At 38.7% G+C, this 23,456-nt stretch overlaps 1 protein-coding gene across 1 annotated transcript in view; it reads right to left on the bottom strand.

The window, feature by feature from the left end:
• Positions 1-2,761: 2,761 nt before the first annotated feature.
• The window catches only part of RNF169 (ring finger protein 169), a 103,813-nt gene continuing 83,118 nt past the window's right edge, over positions 2,762-23,456 (bottom strand). Inside the window, exons 7-8 of the mRNA XM_027848093.1 lie at positions 9,506-9,605; positions 2,762-7,344 (exon numbers count right to left, since the gene is read on the bottom strand). Coding sequence (XP_027703894.1) covers positions 6,142-7,344; positions 9,506-9,605 — 1,303 coding nt within the window. The 3' untranslated portion in view covers positions 2,762-6,141. The remainder of the gene's footprint in view (positions 7,345-9,505; positions 9,606-23,456) is intronic.

Genomic DNA, 23,456 nt, shown 5'->3' on the forward strand with positions numbered 1-23,456 from the left:
CACACACACACACACACACACACACACACACACACACACACACACACCATTCACCAAAAGCAAAAGGACTTGGGGGATAACCCAAGCTAATCTAGCTTCTGACTTCATCATTCAGTTGAAACTGCTCTCTCCAAATTTATCAATGATCTCTTAATTGACAAACCTAAAGGCTTTTTCTCAATCTTCATCTTTCTTGACCTCAATAGCTTTTGATACCATTAATCTTACTCTTCTTGATTCTATCTATTTTTTCTTGGTTTTCATACTTGGTATAACTACTTCTTCTCAAGTCTCCTTTGCTAAATCTTCATTCAGGTTATGGCCACTGATGGTGGGCATCCCCCAAGACTCTGTCTTGGGCCCTCTTCTCTTCTTCCTTTACCACTATTTTATTTGGCAATCTCAGCAACTCTCATGGATTAAATGATCATTTATGTGCAAATGATTCTCACATTTGTCTAGCCCTAACCTCCAGTCTTACATCTCCAACTGCCTTTTGGACTTCCTAAGCTGGATACCCTCATAAACTGAAACTCATCATCTCCTGTCCCATCCTCCCTTCCCAAACCTTTCACTCTCCCTAACTTCCCTTTTATTGTCAAGGATACCACTATCCTCCCAGTCACCTAGGTTTGAAATCTAGCTGTCATCTTCCACTCTTCACTTCCTCCCACTCCCTCTGACAACAGCACTGCTGCAAAGTCCTACTGATTTTATCTTCATAACATCTCTCATATATGTTCCCTTCTCTATTCTGACACAGCCACCACTCTGGTGCAGGTCATCATAACCTCATACCTGGACTACTGTAATAGTTTGCTGCTTGGTCTCCCTGTCCCAAGTTTCTCCTTACCCCAATCCATACTTCATTCAGCTTTAAAAGAAATCTTCCTAAAGTCTGACCATGTCATGCTCCTACTCAACAAACTCCAGTGACTCCCTATCACTTTCAAGAGCAAACACATTTTCCATCTTCTTATACCTTACTTACTCCCACATATTGTGATCCAGGGACACTGCGCTCCTTCCTATTTGTTCCTTAGATAAGGCACTCCATCTCACTGCTCCAGGCATTTTCACTGGCTGTACCCAGTCCTAGGATACTGCCTCAACTCTACCTCCTGGCTTCCTTCAAGTCAAAGCTAAAATCCTACTTTCTGCAAGTCTTCCCTAATCTCCCTTAACGCTAGTGCCTTCCCTCCGAATTCCCTCCAACTTCTCCCATATATATCTTGTTTGTACGTAGTATTTTTTACACGTTGTCTCCCCTAATTACACTGTTTACCACTTAAGAGCAGGGACTCTTCTCTTGCCTTACCTTGTATCCACAGTATTTAGAACATTGTCTGGCACGTAGTAGGTACTTAATGCTTATCTGATTAACCAGATTGTTCTATTTTTGTCTGTTATCCCTAGTGAGTACACGGTAGGTACTTAAGGTTTTTGAATGGCTCTCTTTACTAGCACAAAGTACTGAAGGGAAATCACTTGATTCCTTTTCTTAAGAGGACAGTTACAAAATCTTAGCCTGACAATGTGGTAAAATAGGAAAAAAAAATTTAAGAATGAAGTTTTTGATTGGCATCCTGGATCTACAACTCATTGACCATGTGGCTGAGTAAGTCATTTCCTCTCTCTAGGCCTCAGTTTTCTCCTCTGTAAAACAAAATGTCTCCCCCTCCAGCTCTAATATTCTGTGAGAAGCAGCATGTCAAAGTGGACAGTACCGGACTCGAAGACCTAGATTTCAGGAAACCTTGGGGTCAAATCCTTAGTAGCTATGCGACCACAGCCAAGTCATTTAATGTCTCTGAGCCTCAGTTTCCTCACCTATAAAATAGAAGGATAATATCTATAGCACCTACTCTCACAAGGGTAGTCATGAAACTCAAATGAGATAATGAACAGAGACTGCTTTGTTAATATTAAAGTGTTTGTTATCTATATATAAATGCTAGCTTCTATTATGTTCTGAGGTCCTGTCCAGAACCAAGATGAGATCTGCTATCTAGGGTTGGGTAATCACAAAGCTACTGCTCCTTTAATTGACAAATTACATGTCAGAAGAGATCCTGGGCAACTAGGACAGCTTAGAACCAGATCTCTATGTGAGCCAATTCCTGCTGTAATTTATTTAGCTGAACCAAACCAGATTATTAGCTCATTATAATGACTCACAGAAATCTGTAATGTCTCTTCTCTGGATATTTTCACTCTCTGGGATAACAAAAAAATTAGACTAATTTCTTACAGTTGAATGCTACAGGAAGAAATCAGAGTTACACAAATTCAAAAGAAATAATGAAAAGATAAGAACAGGATACCACTGTTGTTATGGAAGCTATTCTATTCTAAGTCCTTGTCTTTGCTCCAATACGTGGTAACAAAGCACACATCAATGATGCAACAGCATGCTTCTCTCCCTCCCTCACCATCTCAGTCCATGTGAACACCTGAGCCTGTAATACTCTGAAAATGCATCATAACTCTGGGGTTGTCTTTCAATTATTTCTCTGAGACTATAACTGCAGGTAGCTGGCCTCACACCGCTTGCCATGTTCCTCTATAGACTCTCAATAGTTATATCATTACAGATTCCACATGGTTCTGTGTGCGTACGAAATTCTGTTTACCCGAGTTTACTGGCAGTTGCCATTTTGCTGCTCCATTTCTAAAGCAATCCTTAGCAGCTTGGACAATCTGTAGTCATCTGAAGAAAAATTCCATTCTTTACTGAGAAAAGCACTTATAACACCAAGAGAAGTTTCCAAATAAAATCAAAGCAAATATTTATTGTGCACCTACTATGTGCAAAGCGCCATATAATGTCCTTAACTGACCCATTCAGAATCACTCCTATGAAAGAACAGACTTTCCCCTAAGATGATCCACAAACCCTCTGGTCACAAATACATTCAAAAGCTGAAGAGTATAACCTTCAGTCACCACTTTGTCACCCAGGCAAAATGTTGGCTTTCTTAGTCATTGGGATTTAATTAGATAACAATTAAGCAGCTATAATCAAAGAAGGGCATTTTTCCTTTGGGTCCAATTAACATACATCTGGAGATGGCATGTATCAGGAATGCTTCCTCTTAGGGTATGAAGAAAATCAAGCTGCTTCTTACAGGTCTGCCTGCCTGGCTTAGGGAAAGAAAAAGTAGAAAGACCAAAGAATGGGCAAGTAACAGAACACATAATTGCCTGATTCAATGACAGCCCAACAGGGCTCTAAATGACTTCTTTCAACACATACAATCAACCCATCATGGGCACTCTCCCCAAGTATCTTCCCAGTTTTGTCCAGTGAGGCACCTTCTGCAAGTCTCAGGTTTTCTGAACTTCTAATCAAAACCATCCCTTACCCACAATCAGGAGCAGAGTTAATGGCAGAGGGAAACTTGCATGATGAGTTGAGCTCTGCTGATTTGTAAAAAACAGATTCCTGTTGAAGTGTCTTTTTTCATTTCTGGTTCAAAAAGTTTCCCATCTTCTGTCTAGTTTATCATTTTGTTACAAAGAGAGTTCGGGCCAGCAACTCGATTTTGAGGCAAATCCACAATAAACCAGTCAAGTGAATGAGGGGCAAGTTTCAGAAAGGAAATAGTTCAAGCTTCAGCTTCCAAGGAATTTTTTTTTTTTAAAGGTGGTGAACAATGTAAAATACAGACAATACTGAGACAGGGTCTCTGGTTGTTGTGTTCTTCCCATGTTCCCACCCCCACCCCCCCCAAAACTAAGCAGATATAAGGAATATAATCTGTTCCTCAAGTGATACCACTCTACTTACATGTGGGGAACTCTCCTCAGCAGTTATGTTTCCCAAACCACTGATGATGGCCAATACCATTCTAAGTACCAGACTGGGAGACCACACCAGGGCCTGAGGCATTAGCTTAACAGGAAACAGCTTCACTAGCTATAGCCAAAACTATCATCTGTCGCATTGCTATGAGATTTCTAAAAATGGGTGTTGATTCAGGGAAATATTGAAAATATATAGCTTTATCTATTAAAAATATTTTCTTTTTATCTTTTTAGTTTTTTCTCCTTTTTTTTTTTTAAACAAAAGTGAGTCCCAACTGAAAAGTGTTTTCAGATTCTTGGACATATAGAAAGAAGTGATAAAAAGGAAAAATAAGTGTGTCTTTGCTGCTACCAACAGAGTTAACCTTTCATTAATACTTACAAATGGCAGACTGGAAGTATACTAATGGCAGTTAAGTGATGGCTTTTTCTAAATATATGTATGTATTGGGGGTGGGGATTGTAAGGGAAGATAGAAGGGCCAACTTTTCTGTCCTTTCTAGACCACTTCTAACTATTTCATCATGGACACTGTCACTCAGGTAGTCTTTAAAAAGGCATCATGTCACTAGTAACCAGTTGGACCTAGATCATACAAAGCAAGACCATAAAGTAATAAAACTGATTTTAAAAAAAAACAATTATACTAGAACTTAGCCATCCAAATGAGTAATGTCCTTACACGTAGTCCTTTTGGAAGGCTATACACTTATTCCAATGAAATTGCCACCACTCTTGAGATCTTCAGAGTTAATTTTCAAACCACTCAAAAAAACATCAATTTCATTCCTTTCTAGTAATACCTCACATGTAATCTGAGCATGTGATTATTCAACTTGACCACCCACCTTATTTACCAGATGTGGCTGTATATGGTGACTTTTAACTATTTCCAAAGACAAAAGCCACTTTCAAAGAATGAAGATATGGCAACCATGAGGACAGGGGGGAAAAGGATCTTCTATAGAACCTGAGGGCAATTTCCAAAAAAGAGTTCCAGAAAATACTGAACAACACCAGCATCCTAAAGGAGCCATTTTAAAGAGGAAAAAAACCTGTTTGGACATGTTAGTTTTTTAAACACCAGTTGCATTACTTAGAAGTCACACTTTGTATGTACATAGGGAAAACAAAGTCCTTTGAGGTGACCTCAAAGAACACACTAATCCCTAAGCTTGAGTGAGCCTTGAAGGGAAGTACCACCAGCCACTATGAGGGAGGAGATGGAGTATAGTGCTTCAGAAAAAAACAGACCCCTAAAGGGTCACAGATATCAGAATTCTTGGGTGTAGCCTAATCAACTTCTTTGTTTCAACGGTTCACAATGAGTGTTCAATAAATATCATTGTCTGATTTTGACACAGTATTCTTATTTAAAAGTCAAAGTTAAGTCAACCTTATAGAGAACCAAGTGCCACGGAGTCACTGAGAATGACTCTCAACTTATAGACAAGTAACCTGGAGGCTGGGAAGGCTATGAGGCCAGTATATTTTTCATACTCACTCTCAGTGCTTAATTGTGAATGATTCTTAGGTAATCTCTGCTGCTCCCTGGATGCAATGAAATCACCAGTTTATGTATAAAGGGAATACAAATTCATTTTATCCAGCCCTACATGATTATAAGGTCATTGAGAGATAAGGACCATCTACCTATCTGAACTTTGCAACCTCCCTAGCCAAAAGACAGTGTTCTATATATAGTAGTGCTTAAAAAAAAAGTTTGCTGATATTTTAGAATTAGTCAGAGCCAACACAATTAGAAAGACATACTCTGGGGGAGGGAAGGTGAAGACTCAGGAGAGGAGGGGAATTTAAAATTATGAGTTTCAAGGTCAAATAGAAATAAATTATCAATTAACTGTTCAGGACAGTATTCATTCTATCTGCAAGGTTAGTTTAAACAAAGCCAGGATGAAAAAAGGTTAGGTGGTCTAGTCTTACAGTTTCCACAAAGCTAACCCATTTTCTTCACTCACTTTTAAAAGGGAGAGAAAGAGAGAAGTTGGGGGGCATGGGGAAGGGGAGGAATTGCAAACTCTGGCCACAGGCTCCTGAAAATGGCCAGCCCAAGGCTCAGACCAATCTGGCCCTGCCAGCTTTGGCCCCAAACACCCTCCAGACTGTTTATAGTATGGAGGGCTTCCTACCTGAAAGGACTTAATCATGGAAAAGGGGCAGGGATAAGGAATCCCTTTGACTGTGACTATAAAGCCCTGGCTCAGATCCGTAATCAAAGCTGTTTTCATCACTCAACCTAACCAAAAAAGTGGACTCAAGGATCTCTGATTGAACCTATTGGCGTCTAGGAAAAGGCAACATTGTTCATAAGTGCTACTTGGCACCCATAGTGCTGCTGGACCGTAAGAGATACTGATCAACTTTCCGCCTGCTCACTGTCCTACTCTCATTGTCAAACACGTGCTGGAGCTGAAGTGCCAGCTGCCGATCTTCCTCTTCTTGCTGTAACTTCTGCTCCATCTCCTGAAACACTGGGTCCCCAGGGGTTGGGCCCACCTCCCCTACACTTTGTCTTAGTTTCTTAAAGGAGCCATTCTGCTCTAAGTGCTTGGTCTTACAGTGCCTTTTCCGGCCACGACGCAAGGGAGGGAGTGGTGCATCACTGATAGCTTCCATCACATCACAGGTGCCATTGGGCAGCTCAAAATGGTTCAGTGTCTTCAGCTGCTTTTTTGTGGTTTTGAGAACCACACCAAGTGTGTTGTTCTCAGGCAGTGCTGGGTTAATAGCCACAATTTTCCTTGTGGTGACTTTCATATCAGTGCTCATCCATGATTTGTCTAGGTCAGAGTCTATGCTTGTCTCAGATCCCTCAAACCCCTGAGTGTCCAAAAGAGCTCCATTTGCTCTCCCTTTGGATTCCAAGGAACAGTCAGTTTCCAACAGGATCTTGGCACTGCTCTTCTTACCAATTCCCCTTTCTACCTTCACTTGACTAATTGAGGGAAAATATTCCTGCTCTGGGATGACAAGTGTTGGATGATCTGAGTTTACTTGCTCACTGAAGAGTCTCACATGTAAAGCCAGCCCTGGTTGCTCCTTGCTGGAATGGACAACTTCAGGAATGAGGAAGTCTTCCCCTGTTTCAGAAGGCATGGAAGTGAGAGTTGCTTTCGAAAGGGTCTTTTTGATCTGTCGCTCCTGGAAGATCTGTTCCCACTTCTTAAGAATCCGTGGGCTAGCCTCATAAGAGGTCTGCTTCTGTAAGGTTCTGGTCAAATTTCTGGGTGTTGATTTGATGATCAGTGGGCTGAGTACTCTGCCATCAGGAAGTCTCTTGGGAGGTGTACATGGTGAGCAAACAATGGGTTTGAAATGATTCAGTTCTTCTGAGATGCTATCATTGCTCTCAGGACTAATAGATCGCTCTGGCTTATGCAAGGAGGACAGGGATGGGAGGGAGTTGAATGGTAGACGTTTTTCCACAGTCAGATCTGGAGCTGAGAGGCAGCGGTTGTTTTGAGTTGATAAGAGAACACCAACAATGGGGTTGGAGGCTGGAGTCCCTGCTGTGACCTAGAAATAAGATGAGAAGATTTTTTAAGTTCACAGTTGTGACCAGAAAAAGTATCTGTAGTTACAAATCTAAAGAGTTTTTAACCTTAACCTTTTTTGTGTCATGAACCCTTTAGGCAATCTGATAAAGCCTATGGACCCCTTCTCCATATGGATGTTTAAATGTTTTCAAATGAATTAAGTAAGATACACAGGATTACAAAAGAAATTAATTATACTGAAATACAAGTATCACAATTTTTTGTTTGTTTGAAGTTCACAGTCCTCAGGTTAAGAATCCCTGATGTGTACCAAAACATATCTTGAGGAACTCTGAAGACTAGTAATTCCGGTCTCTTGATCAATATGTAATAAGATGTCCTCCTCTCTATGGGTCCTGGAGAATCCATAGCACCTAGAGTGCAGAAGGATGAAATGGCCTTCAGTAACAATTGTGGCCCCAAGGGGCTCAATTTAAACTGGGACCTGAGACTAGTTATTGGACACCAGTTGTTGGGTTGTCACCTACCCTCTGGTTCCCCTTCTTCCGCTCCTTCTACGTGGTCTCATTATTTTCTTTCTCATCCTGCTTCTTCCATCTAGGTTCTTTCCTATATTCCTCTTTTTCATGGTCTTTGGTCATCCCCTCCCCATACTAGATCTGGCCTATTCACTTGTCCCTCAAACTACTCTCCCTACTACCCAGCCCTCCTAAGTTCTCTCCATACTGCTAAAATCTCCCATCATTAATGATCTCCCTTCATTTTGCTTCCCCCATCCCTACGATGGCCTCCTCCTATCCTACCCTCTTTGGCCTCAGCTCAGCCTCCTCCCAACTCACTAACCCTGGTTTCTAGTGAATTCATCTGTTTACATACAAGGCCTTTTCTATCTATGATCCTTACTACCGGTGTGACCTTGATCAAGTCACTTAATCTCCATGCTTCTTCTTCTAAAAACCGAAGTTTAAACTAGATAATCACTCTGGTTCTACACCTACTAAATTCTCTATATATAAGCTCATAAGATCATATACCTAGGGACCTCATGGATCATCTAGCCCAACCCCTACATTTTACAACTAAAGAGGTTGAGGTTCATGGAATTGAAATGATTTAATCACACAGGTAGTAAGCATCAGAAGCAGGATTTCAAAACCAGGTCCTCTGACTCCAGAGTCAGTGTTCTTTCTACTGCACCACACAGTTCCAGTCCCGAATACCTGTTATTTAGTCAACCCCCAATTTTTACCAACATGGTCCACTTCAATATTTGGCAGGCTAAGCAGAAGCAGCACCAAGTACTTAAGTATACCCTTCACACTTGCAAGTCTGGATCAGAAGGGTATTTCTCAACCTGAAGTTAGCATCTCTGAGGAATCCTGTGGAAGCTAAACTATAACTAAGAAACTAAGAAAAATAGCAATGATGAAAGACTCTGAACTGGAGAGATAATGTTCTACTTTCCTCTATTTTTGATGCCTTCCTTCTCATCCTTTAAGATCATTAGTATTATTAAGGAAGAGAACAGAACCACAGAACTCTGAAGTCTACGATGTAGGAGGTTAGATGGAAAGTGATGGAGACCTCAGAGTTATGGGAATTCTTCAAAGGGTTCTGAGATGAAAGCACCAAAGAAGTCCTGGTTTAAGAAGGCATACCATGTTAACAAGACTTAAGATATAACACAAATGTAAAGCGTCTGGAAACAGAGAAGAAAACTGAAAATGGAAGGTGAGGGAATAAATTTATACCTACTGTAGAAGTCAAGTAGCACTTATAAACAATGTTGCCTTTTTTTCTAGAGGACAATGGACTTGACCAGAGATTCTTGTGTCCTGTTTTTCAATTGCTTTAAATGATGAAAACACCCCTGAGCTAAAGTTTTGACAAAAGCTCTTCAATTAGTCCTAATTCCACCTACCTATTAGTCCATCAGACTCACTGTTTTTTCCTCAACTGTCTGTTGGGATCTCCACCAAAGCTAGTATGACCAAGAAATATTCTTTTTCTAGCCTATCTCTTGCATATAGAAAAGTTCATACTCAACTAGATTTCAGTGGCTACATTCTTTCAAAAGAGAAAATAAATCAGCAGCCACAGCCAGAAGTGACCTGTGTTTAAGAAAAAAAAAAAGTAATGGGACAGGAAGGTGGATTTCCTGAGGCCTCTCAAAATAGTACCTTTGCTTTACTGGTGGGAACTGATCGAATTCTGCTTTTTGCTCTGTCCTGGGCTGTGTCATTACAACTCTGGCTCCTCTCCACTCTGGAATTCAGGTTTCTAAAGAAAAAAAAGTGGAAATAAAAGTAACATAAATAAAAATAGTATGTACAACTGTTAACAAGCTGGGTAAATCAGGAGAGTTAGAGTTTGTTCTGGAAGGAGATTAAGAGTGATGGGAAGGATAATAGACTGGAAGTTAGTAAAACAAAGTTCTAGTCTCAGTTCAGTGACCTTGGGCAAGTCACTTTTGGGGGCTCAGTTTCTTTATCTATAAAATAGACATCACTTGAATTTTCAGGTGATGGTACTGGATGATCTTTCTAAGGACCCGTCCAGCTCTTTTAAACCATCTACCAATGAAGACTGAACTCTTAATTAGGATGAACTTATTGGCAACATTCACTGGGTACCATGGAAAATTGGTACAATTATTTCCTCTTCAATTGGCATTATAAGATCAAATAATGCCAAAAGATGAAGGGGTCTCAAGAAGCCCTCTAATTCCAACTCTTGTCCTCCCAACTGAACCAGGCTTAAATGATCTAAGATGGATCACTGTCTAGTCCAGGTCAGAGAACCTCTAAGGGTTCCACTACTTCCTTTACTAACCCAGTTCGGGCTTTTATCCTCTTTGAGGGCAAGAAGTTCTTCTTCATATGTCACTCAAATTTCATAAGCAATTTGAACTACTGAATTAATGATATCTGAGCACTCCCAGGCTAGGAGATAAAAGATTCAATGTAGTCCCTGCTCTGATGCGATTTACAGTTTAGTAGAGACCTCACCCTCTGATTTACGCCCTCTTCTCCTAAATGTGTTCTCTGGGGAGATGAAAGATAGATAATCTATGTGTACACAAAGATTCGTGATCATCCTTACCAAAGGTTTTTAAAGTGGAAAAACATATACAACCATCAAAAAAAGCTGTTTTTGGTGGCACATTGGCTTCCACAAGTCTGAGATGTCCAGTTTAAAAAAAAATACAGGGTTTAGTCTCCTAGCATATGTGTGTACACACACATATATAGACATATACACACAAAGATATACATATATATACACTTATACCCATATATACATATACCTACATACATATACTTAGATATCAATAATCATATATAGATGTACATTCATATGCAACCATGTAAGACCATGCTATACTTATTTATCCACTATTTCCTGGATGGATAACCTCTTCCTTCATAAGTCCAAGTCTTTCCATGTTTTTCCAAGTCCACCAACTCGTCATTTCCTACACCACAGCAATACTCCCAACATATACTATCTAGTTATTTTAAATAGTCCAAAACAACACTGATAAATATTGCTGACATACAGTGTAGTTTCCCTATTTTTCTCTTTTGATTAAATCTATTTTAGCCTTAACTTTGTCCAAGATCATCATTACCACTCCTATTCTTTTTTCCCTAACAAATTCTACTCCTGATTTTTATTTTATCTTTGTGTGTATCTCTTATTTCCTATCCCTCCTGACTCTTCTACTTTATTTCTACCCGCTACCTTGCCCTTCTATTACTTAACCTACCCTCCTGCCAAGGATACTTCCCTTATCCTCCCATTCGCAATTAATCTAAACACCCTTCTATACCCCTTTTGAACCTATTCCCTTACCCTCCCCTCTAAATATCCCTCCCTTATCTTCTTCCCCCTCCCTATCCCCTTAGTCTTTTCTTTCTTTCAAATTTAGAAGACTTTTATACTCTTCTAGATATATATGTATTGTTCTCTCTTGAACCCATTCCTGATGAAAGTAGGTTTCCAGAACTAATAGCCCTCCTCCCCCATCTAATTCCTCTGTGTTGGTTCTTCCTCTCGCACCACATTTGTATAAGATAATTACTCTTTTTAGCTGTTCATAAATAGTTTCATTTTTTAAACTCAGGTCTACCCCAATTTTTCTTATGAACTACCCAATTACTAGTAACAATCTTAGACATACATTTCACATACATAAAAGGTAAAAAATCTGTCCTTATCCAATCCTTCATAATTAGTCTTCAGTATGTACCTTATATTTCTCTTGGCTCTTGTATGTCAAATCTTCTATTAAGTTCAGGGTTTTGTTTTGTTTTGTCTGACAATTCATTAAATATCCTTTTTTTTCCCTGTTCAGGATTATTCTTAGCTTTGCTGGGTATGATTATTTTTGGCCAGAACCCCAGTTCTTTTGCTCTTTGATATATAGTGTTCCAAGACCTGTGGTCTTTTAGTGTCACTGTTGCTAGCTCTTGTATGATTCTAATTGTGGCACCACCATTTATTGCTGTTGCTCGTAATATTTTATCCTTGAGCTGGGGGTTTTGGAATTTGACTATGATATTCCTGTGGGTTTTCCCTGTAGGTATCTCTTTCAGGTGGTGATCGGTGGATTTTTTCTATTTTTACTTTCTCTCTTGTTCTAATGCTTCAGGAGAATTTTCTTTATTTCTTATATTATTGTATCAAAATTATTTTTTGGATTGTAGCTTTCCAGTAGTCTGATTATTCTTATATTTTGTCTTCTTGATCTTTTCTCCAAATCAGTTGTTTTTCTTATGAGATGTTTCACATTCTCTTCTATTTTTTCATTCTTTATATTTTGTTTTATTATTTCTTGATCTCTCATAACTTCACTAGCTTCCTCTTGTCCAATTCTGATTTTCAAGGAGTTGTTTTCTTCCTGGATCTTGGGGCAGCTAGGTGGCACAGTGGATAGAGATCTGGCCTTGGAGTCAGGAGAACCTGAGTTCAAATTCAGCCTCAGACACTTTACACTTCCTAGCTGTGTGACCCTGGGCAAGTCACTTAACCCCGAGTGCCTCACCAAAAAAAAAAAAAAAAAAAAAAAGATTCTGGATCTCCTTTTCTAATTGGTTGACTTTTCATAATCTTCTTGTTTTTCTTGGATTGTTCTTCTAATTTTTTTTGTTTCCCCTCAATCATCTGATTTTTAAAGTCTTTAAAAAAATAAAGTATTTATTTTTAGTTTTCAACATTCATTTGCATAAGATTTTAAGTTTTAAATTTTCTCTTCCTCCTACTCCCCCTGCCCCAAGATGGCATGCAATCTGATATAGGCTCTACTTATACATTCATATTAAGCATATTTTCCCATTAGTCATGGTAAAGTCTTTTTTAAGTTCTTCCATGAATTCTTTTTGGGCAGGTGACCATTTGACATTACTCTTTGGGGTAGAAGAGGGTTTCTTTGCATAGTATCCTCCTCTGAAGATGAACCCTGGTCTCCTCTATGGTTGGATTTTTTTCTCATTTGCCTGTTCATTTTTTTTTTTTTAATTTGTTGCATCTTAATTTTTGTAATCACTTCTAGCCCTGGGGTATGTGGAATGGTGCCTCTGGCCTCAGATATTCCTTCAATTCTCCTCTCTGGCCTGGAACTGAAACCAAGACCTCCAGCTTCTTGTAAGTGCCCAGAGCCAGCAGCATCCCCACCCCACTGCTTCTGCACTCACCAGGTATATGCTGGTTCCTTCTCACCCCCTGCTGTGTCTCTGCAGCACAGGTAGGTCTGGCGTTCATTGCCAGCAGAGGTTCCCTCAATATTCCCCGGCTCAGATATCCATTTCCCCTCACTGACTCAGGGTTTGTAAAAGTTCCTGTGGCTGGGGTCAAGGCAGCCTCTCAACCCAGCTAACCCCAGGGCTTGCAGCTTATTGTTATAGCAGACCTAGCCTGAAGGTGTTTACTTTTCACAGGGACCAAACCTCATCCTGGAATTTTTCTCAGATCTTCTCTGATTGTCCCGAGGATCACTGTTCTGCCCCTACTCTTATTTATTTTTACCACTCTATGTTAGCCCTGAGGTGCTATTATTATCTCGTTTGTGGGAGAAACCTAAAGAGCTTGGAATTTTCTGACCTACTCTACCATCTTCCCAGAATCTTCCCACCTCTCAGTGTTCTAAGCAACTCTCTAAGACCCTAAGTTGCACAAAAGATGACAGCCAATACTAGCAATGTCATTTTCACTCACTACTTCATCTTCAATCTCTCCTTTTCTGCTGGCTCATAAACATTCCCTATTGCTCATAAACATTCCCATACCATCTCTATGCTAACAATTCTCAAATCTACCTATCCTGCCCCGATCTCTCTGCTGACTTCTTAACTCACATCTCCAACTGTCTTTCAGACATCTTGAACTAGATGTCCAATAGAAATCTTAAACTCAACATGTTCAAAACTGAACTCATACACCTTCCTCCTACACCCTCCCCTCTCCTACCTTCCTTACTACTGTAGAGGAGACAACACCATTCTCCCAGTCCCTCAAGTTTACAACCAAGGAATCATCTGGATTCCTCACTATCTCTCACCTCCCCCACATCCAAGCTGTTGCCAACGTCTATTGATTTCACCTTTGCAACATTTCTTGAATATACCCCCTTCTGTCCTCTGAGATGCTACTACCCTGGTAGAGGCCCTCATCATCTCAAGCCTTGATTACTGCTACAGCCTGCTGGTGGTTCTGCCTACTTCAAGTCTCTCCCCACTCCAATCCATTCTCCATTCAGCCACTAGAATGATTTTCCTAAAATACAGCTGGGGTGGGGGGGGGGGGGAAATGACATGATCAGAACTATGTTTTAGGAAAACTGGTTTTTTTTTAAGTGGTCATTATGACAGAAGTCATGAGACCCTTCTCAATGTTCATAACACTTAAAATCACAAAATCTCAGAGCAAAAAGGGATCTCAGAGCAAGAAGAGATCTCAGAGGTCATATACTTTAATGCATAACACACTTATGTACCAAGGACTGTGCCTGAGGATTTAAAGAAAGGCAAAAACAAACACACAAACAAACAAAAAAAACCCAACCAGTCATAACTCTCAAGAAAAGAAGTCTAATGGGGGAGACAACATGCAAGCAAATACATATAAACAAGAAACACAAAGGATAAATTAGGAGTAGACAGCAAAACTAGGAAGTGGTGATGAGGAGGGACAGTATTTCAGGTAAAGGAGACAGACAGTGAAAATGCCTGGAATCAAGAGACCAAGTGTCTACAGAGAGGAACAGGAAATTAGGAAGCCAGTGTCACTGGACTGAAAAGTATGTGGGGATAAAGTGTAAGAATGGAAAGTTAGGAAAAGCCAGGTTATGAAGGTATTTGAATGCCAAACCATACCCTGAAGGTAAGAGGGGACCACTGAAGTTGACTGAATGGTAGGGGTAAGAGGTAATACGGTCAGACCTGCACTTTTTAAGATCAATCTGACAGCTGAATATTGTATAAATTGAATTGAGAAGAGTCTTCAAGCAGAGACCCCCACCAGCAGGCTACTGTAATAATCTGCATTAGTAGGGCATACTGCCTAACACGGTGCTGTTGTGAAGAAAGTACTTTTTAAGCTTGCTGCATTGTAGAAACGACTTGCTCTTCTACTTATATCCCTGGTGCTTTAAATAATCAATGCTAAGGTGTTAAATGAAGGTATGAAGATGGAGAATATTTTTTCTCAGGAAACATTCAAATTTTAATAGAGACAGGCAATACTTTAACTTGGTGGGCAAATGCTTGTAAAACAATAAGGCAATGCTATATGGATGTGAAACCAAGATTCCTAGGATAAGGGCAGGATTAAGTTTAGACTTAAGCTATATATCTGATATATACAGTAGGCTGTAAGGCAATATGAGGATAAAAATATTCAGGACTCTCCAACCATTCAGGAGAACAATTACTCTTTGGCCCAGCAACACCACTACTAGGTCTGTATCCCAAAGAGATCAAAATATTTATAAGCAGCTTTTCTTGTGGTGGCAAAGAACTGGAAATTGAGGGGAGTGACTGAACAAGTTATGGTATATGATTATGATGGAATACTACTGTGATGAGCAGAATGGTTTCAGAAAAACCTGGGAAGACTTATATGAACTCATGCAAAGTGAAGTGAACAGAACCAGAAGAACACTGTACACAGTAACGCAATATTTAGCTACTCAGATCAAGATAAAGATCCAAGATCATCCCAAAGGACCTATGACAAAAAACAAAACAAAACAAAACAAAAAAAAAACCCCGCTATCCACTTCAGAGAGAGAACTGATGAATTTTGAATGCAGACTAGCACATGCTGTTTTAAAAACTTTTTCTCGGGGGCAGTTAGGTGGCACAGTGGATAGAGCACCGGCCCTGGATTCAGGATGACCTGAGCTCAAATCCGGCCTCAGACACATAACACTTACTATCTGTGCGACTCTGGGCAAGTCACTTAACCGCATTGCCTAGCCAAAAAAAAAAAAAACCAAAACAAAAAACCTTTTTCTCCCTTGTCTGTTTTCTTTTGCAATGTGGCTAATATGGAAATAAGTTTTGTATGATTTTAAATGTACAACTGATGTCAAACTGCTTGCCTTCTCAAGGAAGGGGGAGGAATGGGAGGAACAGAATCTGGAACTCAAATTTTTAAAAAAATGAATGTTAATTTTTTTTACATGTAATTGAAAAATATTTAATGAAATAAATAAAATATATATTGAAAAAATATTCAGGGCTTTGTAACTGGCAATTTCTGTAATCCTATAAACTATTATTTTACTAATTTTATTTTTTCATTTACATGGATATGCAAATGATTGCATTTCTGGGTTGAGTGGAGAAGATCAGGTTGGCCATGCTAATAGGATGAAATCTTACGGCTACTAGAGGAAGCCAATCCCCCAAATTCTTAGGGTTGTAGAAAGAATGCTGTACTTGGATTTGAATACTAGCTTCAATCAATAAATCAGTAAGAAACTAAACTCCTATTATATGCTAGGCACTGTGCTACACACACAAGTTGTCTCTCAATAGAATGTAGCCATCTTGATGGTAAGGGCTGTTTCACTTTTGTCTTTGTGTCCTCAGAGCTTAGCACAGTGTTTTTCCTCCTCACCTCCACCTCTTGGCTTCCTTCAAGACACAGCTTGCATCCCATCATTTATAGGAGGCCTTTCCCATTGCTAGTGCTTTCCATCTGAGATTACCTGCTGTCTGCTCAGAATACATCTTGTATGTACGTAGTTGTTTACAAGTTGTCTCCATATTAAAAATATAAATGCTCCTCGAGGACAAGAGCAGTACTTTTTTTTGGTTTTTTTTTTTCGTTTTCTCCTGCCTTTCTGGGTATCCCCAGCATTCAGCACAGTCTTTGGAACACAGGAGACCATTTGTAAATTTTGTTGAATGACTGACTACCCTACAAAGTAATGGGTTATCTCTTACTGGAGATTTTCAAGTAGAAGCCAGTGGATCACCTTATTGATGATATAAAGACAACCCTTTATTAGGAACAGGTTGGGCTAATTGCCCTCTGAGGTTCCTTAGAACTGTGAAACTCTTATTCTATGGATAGTTAAGTGCCTTCTTCATGTAGAATTTTGTACTTGCTTCGGAGGGAGATAGGATAAGAAAGACTATGTCCCTACCCTCATGGAGTTTGAAATCACGTTGATTCTGAAGGAACAACTCACTTTCCTAATCCATGAAGAGTAAGGAACACACTAAATCTTTACCACTATCATGGAACTTTGCCATTTTTTTTGGTTCTGTGTTCAGTAAGATAGTGCAAGTATTATTGTTCCCATTTTACTTCACAAATCAAGTAACATTCTCAGAAAAGTGAAGTGATATCAACCATGGCTACATAAATAGTAAATGTTAGAACACTAGTTGCTAGAACCTTTCCCTCCCCTCCTCCACCCCCCCCCCCAGCACCTTGCTTCTATTTTGTATCAGTTTTGTACGGACATACATGCATCTCTTCTGACACTTTTAAGTCTCTTACAACTCTAATAGATGATGCTCTAAAATCCCCAAATTTGATGATTAGTTCAAGATCAGGGCCTGCATCATATTTATATTTGTAACCCCAGAATCCAGAACAGTTACTAGGGCACTTGCTGAATTGACATCTATGTTGTAAGGTGCCTTCTAGCTCTAACATTCTATGACTGATTCCTGGTCAACTGACAGACAGGTGGAGTAGTATATATTTGACCTCTGAAAGGACGGGCAGTGGTGAGAGTGGGGAGGGGTCAAGGGATGGAACGGAACCCATTATATATCACTAAGAGGAGAGGTGTTGATAATGTTTCTATGGAGACAAGAGATGTGAATTCATGAATGCCCTACTTTCCTAAAAAGCTCCAGTCACTGACATTTTGCTTCCAATTATAGGGCTTTAAGGCAATTCTGGAGTTGACATGACCTACTTGAGGAGCGCTAGCATGGATAAGCTGTAGCAGTGTCCTCTGCAAAGTTCCCAAGAACCAAAAAGGAATGCTTTTCCTTCCCTCAAATGCTGATTCTTAAAGCCTTAGGACAGACCTTGCCAGCTGCCTGGTTTCCATGCTAAACATGCAATAGAGCAGTAAATATGAAAAAAATCAGCATTCTCTGAAAGTGACTGGCTGAAATTTCCAGTCAGGAGACTAAATGGTTTCAGGGATGTCTGGTTGGGCTAAAAATACCCACAACCACAATAATGTGTCTGAGTCACAAACAATGAGAAGTGGGGGTGGCTGCTACAGGCATAAAGCTGGGGCTATGATACTTAATGTTCAAAGCACATAGCAAAGGGTTTTCACTGTGAACATTTTATATATATGGATAGGAATATAATACACACATGACTGCTATCTTCAAAACGAAAGATCTGGGAGATCTACATAGGCAGATTTGCATTTCATAGAACCTCAGAGTGGGAAGAGACTTTTAAAAGAGACTTAAAAAAAAAATCCATCCCAACTCTTTGACCAATGTATGAATCCCTTCTTGTCACTAATTCTATGCCTAAACGTCTCCAGTGAGGATGAATCGCTATTTTGTGAGATTGCTCTAATACAATTTTTACCTAGAATCATAAGATTTAGAGCTAGAAGGGAGCACGCTCATTTGAATCTTAGTTCAGAGAGGAAGACATTTAAGTACAGAGGGTATAAGTGATTTCCCAAGGTCACACAGGTAATAAGTAGCAAAGTTGGGATTCAAATCTAGGTCCTCTGCATCTAAAACCTGGGCTCTTTACAAATGTCACTTTGCCTTTTATTGTTAGCAAACTCTTTATTTCATTAAGCTGAAACCTGTCTCCTCTCCCCACTGGTCCTAGTTTCACCCTACAGAATCAAACAGCATACCTGGCTTGTTTTACCCTTCAGATCCAGCTCAGATCAAATACTTGGACACAGTGCTGCTACCTGCCTCTCTTCTGTAGGATACTCACCTTCTTTTTAGTCCTCTTTCTCCCTTACCTTAGTTGGGCATTCAAGGGTCTCTGCAATCTAGCTGAAACTTAAATTTCTTTTTCTTTTTAAATGTTTAAAAAATTATGAACTTCACAAACACCAAACAAAATAAGTATTTCCACTCACAAAGCAGAGCAGATGGTCAATCAACAAACATTAATTAATTGTCTAATGTGCCAGGCACTGTGCTAAGTAAGTAATAGGGATGCAGAGGCAGAAACAGTCCCTGAGGTCAGAGAGCTCACAGTCTAATGGGGGGACACAATATGCAAACAACTCTGAACCAACAAGTTATAAGTAAATAATCAGCAGTGAGAAGGTACTAAAATTAAAGGGAACTGAGAAAGGATTCTTGCAGAAGTTGGGACCTTAGCTGGGACTTCAGGGAAGCCAGGGTGAAGAGATAAGGAGGGAAAGGTTTCCAGGCATGGGGGACAGTCAGTGAAAATGCCCAGAGTGGAGAGATAAAGGATTCTGCAAGAGGAAAATGAGGAGACTACATGAAACTGCAAAAAAAAATTGTTTTCAAAATTGTCCTGATCATCTCTAAGCTTCCTTCTCTTCATTTCTCAAGCATTTTTAGAAATGCTTCAATAATCTTATTTTTTTGTGACATTAGTACTGCTAACCCTATTTTCCCCCTTTCAACTCCTTCCTTAAACTGGGGGATGAAAAGGAATAAAAAATAAAAATGCATAGTGAAGAAAAAATTCCAACATTAGCTGTGTGTAGAAATGTATGTCTCATTCTGTATTCAATCAACTCTCTGTCAGGAGATGGATAACATGTTTCATCACTGGTCTTCTGAAGTTATGTTTGATCATTTTACTGACCAAGTTTTTAAGTCTTTAGAAATTATTTATCTTTACAGTGTTGTTACTCTATAAATTATTCTAGTTCTGCTCACTTTACTTATCATCACTTCATACAAACCTTCCCAAGTTTCTTGAAATCACTCCTTTCATATCATTCTTTACAGTGCAATAATGTTCCATTATATTTATATATCAAAATTTGTTCAGCCATTGCACTTTTTGATTGACACCCTCTTCATTTCTAGTTCTCTAAAAACAAATAAAACTGCTGTGAACATTTATTTCACTGCTTTCCAGAAAGGCTGGACCAATTCACAACTCCTATCAATAGTGAACTAATATGCCTATCTTTCTACAATCCTACAAACAGCTGTCATTTTCACTTTTTTGTCATCTTTGTCAATCTGAGGGGTGTCAGGTGGAACCTCATAATTCCTTTAATTTACATTTTTCTAATTATTAGACTTGGAGCATTTTTTTCATATGGCTGTTGATAACTTGAATTTCTTCCTTTGATAAATGCCTGTTCATATCCTTTGATCATTTACCAGTTGGGTAAGTGCTTTTTTTTTTATATAGTTGAATCAGTTCCTTCCATCTCTTGAAATATTTGCTGCAAAGCAAATCCACCCCTCCTTCCCCCCAAAAAAAAATCCTGTTCATTTTATCTTGTGTGATTCTCTTTACCTCTTATTTGGTCATCAATTTTTCATCCATTTATAGCTACAAAAGGTATCTCCATCCTTGTTTCTCTAATTTGTTTTTTTGATGTGATCTTTTATATCTAAGTCATGTATTCATTTGGAGGTTGTGTTGGAAAATGATGTGAGATACTGAACTAAACCTAATCTGTCAGACTGCTTTCCAGTTTCCAGCAGTTTTTGTCAATTAATGAGCTCTTATTCCAGTACTTGGATCTTTGGGTTTATGGCACATTATTCTACTATGTTTGTTTGCTTCCATATCCACTGACTTATTTTACTAATTTGCTCACCGGCCAACTTTTCTATTTTATTTTTCTATTTTTATTTTTATTTTTATGTTATTGTCCAAGAGTTCTGACAATTACTCTGTATTATAATTTGACATCTGGTACTGTTAGGCTCCCTTCTCACTTTTTTTCACTATTTATCTCAAAGTTCTTGATCTTTTCTTTCTCCAGATGAATCTTAATATTTTTTTCCCTAATTGTCTGAAGTGATCCTTTGCTAGTTTGACTGGTATTACACTAACAAATTATTTTAGACAATTAATTTATTATATTGGCCTGGGCTACCCATGAGCAATTAATATTTCATCAATTATTTAGATTTGAAATTTCAGAGTATTTTATAGTTGTAATTTGTATAGTTCCTCGTATGTGTTTTGGTTAGATTCCTAAATATACTTTAAGTAGTTATTTTGAATAGAACATCTCTTTCTACTTCTTCCTTCTGAGTTTTATTGGTAGTATACAGAAAAGCTAATAATTTATGCAAGCTTATTTTATGTTCATCAATTCTGCAAAAGTTATTGTTTCATTTAATTTCAGTTGAATGTTTAGGATTCTCTAAATAGATTATCATATCTTTTGCAAAAAGCGATAGTTTTGTTTCTTCTTAGTCTATGCTTATTCCTTCAACTTCTTTTTCTTGTCTTATTGTTATAGGTAGCATTTGTAGAACTGATGATAATAGTGATAACGGAAATTCTTGCTTTACTGTTGATCTTACTGCAAAGGCCTCTTTCATTTCTCCATTTCATAAAATGCTGGCCCTTGATTTTACATAGACATTATTTACCATACCAAGGAAGATCCATTTATCCCTATGCTTTTTAATTTTTAACATAAATCCATTTTATTTTGCCAAAGCCTCTTCAGCAGCTAATAAATGATATAAGCAATATGATTTTTATTATTATTGATATGGTTTATAAACCATGTTGACAGTTTTTCTTATATAAAATAATGCATTCCTGGTACAAATCCAACCTGGTCACAAAGTATAATATTTTTCACATGTTGTTGTAACCTATGTGCTAGTATTTTTCTTTACTATTTTTGCATCAACAGTCATTGGGGATATTGACCCTTTGTTGTTATTCAATCCTGTCCAACTCCTTGTGATGCCATGGACTATAGCATGCCAGGCCTTTCTATCCTCCACCATCTCCCAAAGTCATGTTCATTGCTTCCATGACACTATCTATCCATCTCATCCTCTGCCATCACTTTTTTCCTTTTGCCTTCAATCTTTCCTAACATCAGGGTCTTTTCCAATGAGTCCTGTCTTCTTATAATGTGGCCAAAGTATTTAAGCTTCAGCTTCAGTATTTGTATCAGTATTCAGTGAATAGTCTGAATTAATTTAAATATTGATTTGATCTCCTTGCTGACTAAGAAGCTGTCATCTCCAGCATCACAATGCAAAAGCAGCAATTCTGCAGTGCTCAGTTTTCCTTATAGTCCAGCTCTCATAGCCATACACTGCTACTGGAAAAACCATAGCTTTGATCATACAGACCTTTATCAGCAAAGTGATGTCTCTGCTTTTTACTATTCTATCCAAGTTTGCCACAGCTTTCCTTCCAAGGAGCAATAGTCTTCTAATTTCATGGCTGCAATCACCATGATCTTTGAGACCAAGAATATAAAATCTGACAGTTTTCATTTCTTCTCCCTCTATTTGCGAAGAAGTGATGGGACTAGTTACCTAGATCTTGGTTTTTTTGATGTTAAGCTTCAAGCCAGCTTTTACACTCTCTTCTTTCACCCTCATCAAGAGGCTTCTTAATTCTTCTTTGCCTTCTGCCATCAGAGTGGTATCATCTGCATATCTGAGATTGTTGTTATTTCTCCTGGCAACCTCAATTTTGGCTTTTTATTACCCAGTCTGGTATTTCACATGATGTACTCTATACAAAGAAGTTAAATAAATGAGGTGACATTTCAACCTTGTCATACTGCTTTTCCAACCTTAAATCAATTAGTTGTTCCACGTTCAGTTCTAACTGTTGAGTTGTGGACCACATACAGGTTTCTCAGGAGACAAGTAATATGATCTGATACTCCCAACTCTTTGAGGACTTGCTACTTTTTGTTGTGATCCACACAGTCAAAGGCTTTAGCTCAGCCAATGAAGCAGAAGTGGATGTTTTTCTGGAACTCCTTTGCTTTCACCATAATCCAGAGAATATTGGCAATTTGGTCTCTAATACTCTGCCCCTTTGAAACTCTCCATTCACATATCACTGAAGCCTAGCTTGCAGAATCTTAAGCATAACTTTGCTGGCATGTGAAATGAGCTCACTTGTTCAGTAATTTAAACATTCTTTGGCAATCACCTTCTTTAGAATTGGAATACAAATTTATCTTTTCCAATCCATTGACATTGTTGAGTTTTCCAAATTTGTTGTCAATTGAGTGCAGCAGTTTAACAGCATCATATTTTAGGATTTTAAATAGCTAATAGCTCAGCTGGAATTCTATCACCTCCACTAGCCTTATGGTTAGCAATGCATCCTAAGGCCTGCTTGACTTAATTCTCCAGGATGTCTGGATCTACATCAGTAACCATACTATCATGAATATAGGTGATGTTAAGATCTTTCTTGTTTTTTTCATGTATTCTTTATGTATTTATGTATTCTTGCCACCTCTTCTTAATCTCTTCTACTTATGCTTAGAGCTAACATTTTTGTCTTTTATCATGCCTATTTTTGCATGAAACATTCCCATGACTTAGTTTTCTTTTCCTGAATTGTCTCTCCCTCCCTGGCTTGGGTATTAAGAATGTGTGTGTGTGTGTATACAGATACACACACACACACACACACACACACACACACACACACACACACACA

The sequence above is a fragment of the Vombatus ursinus genome, unplaced genomic scaffold (assembly GCF_900497805.2).
Source record: "Vombatus ursinus unplaced genomic scaffold, bare-nosed wombat genome assembly UNPS02005659.1, whole genome shotgun sequence".
Classification (NCBI taxonomy): domain Eukaryota; kingdom Metazoa; phylum Chordata; class Mammalia; order Diprotodontia; family Vombatidae; genus Vombatus; species Vombatus ursinus.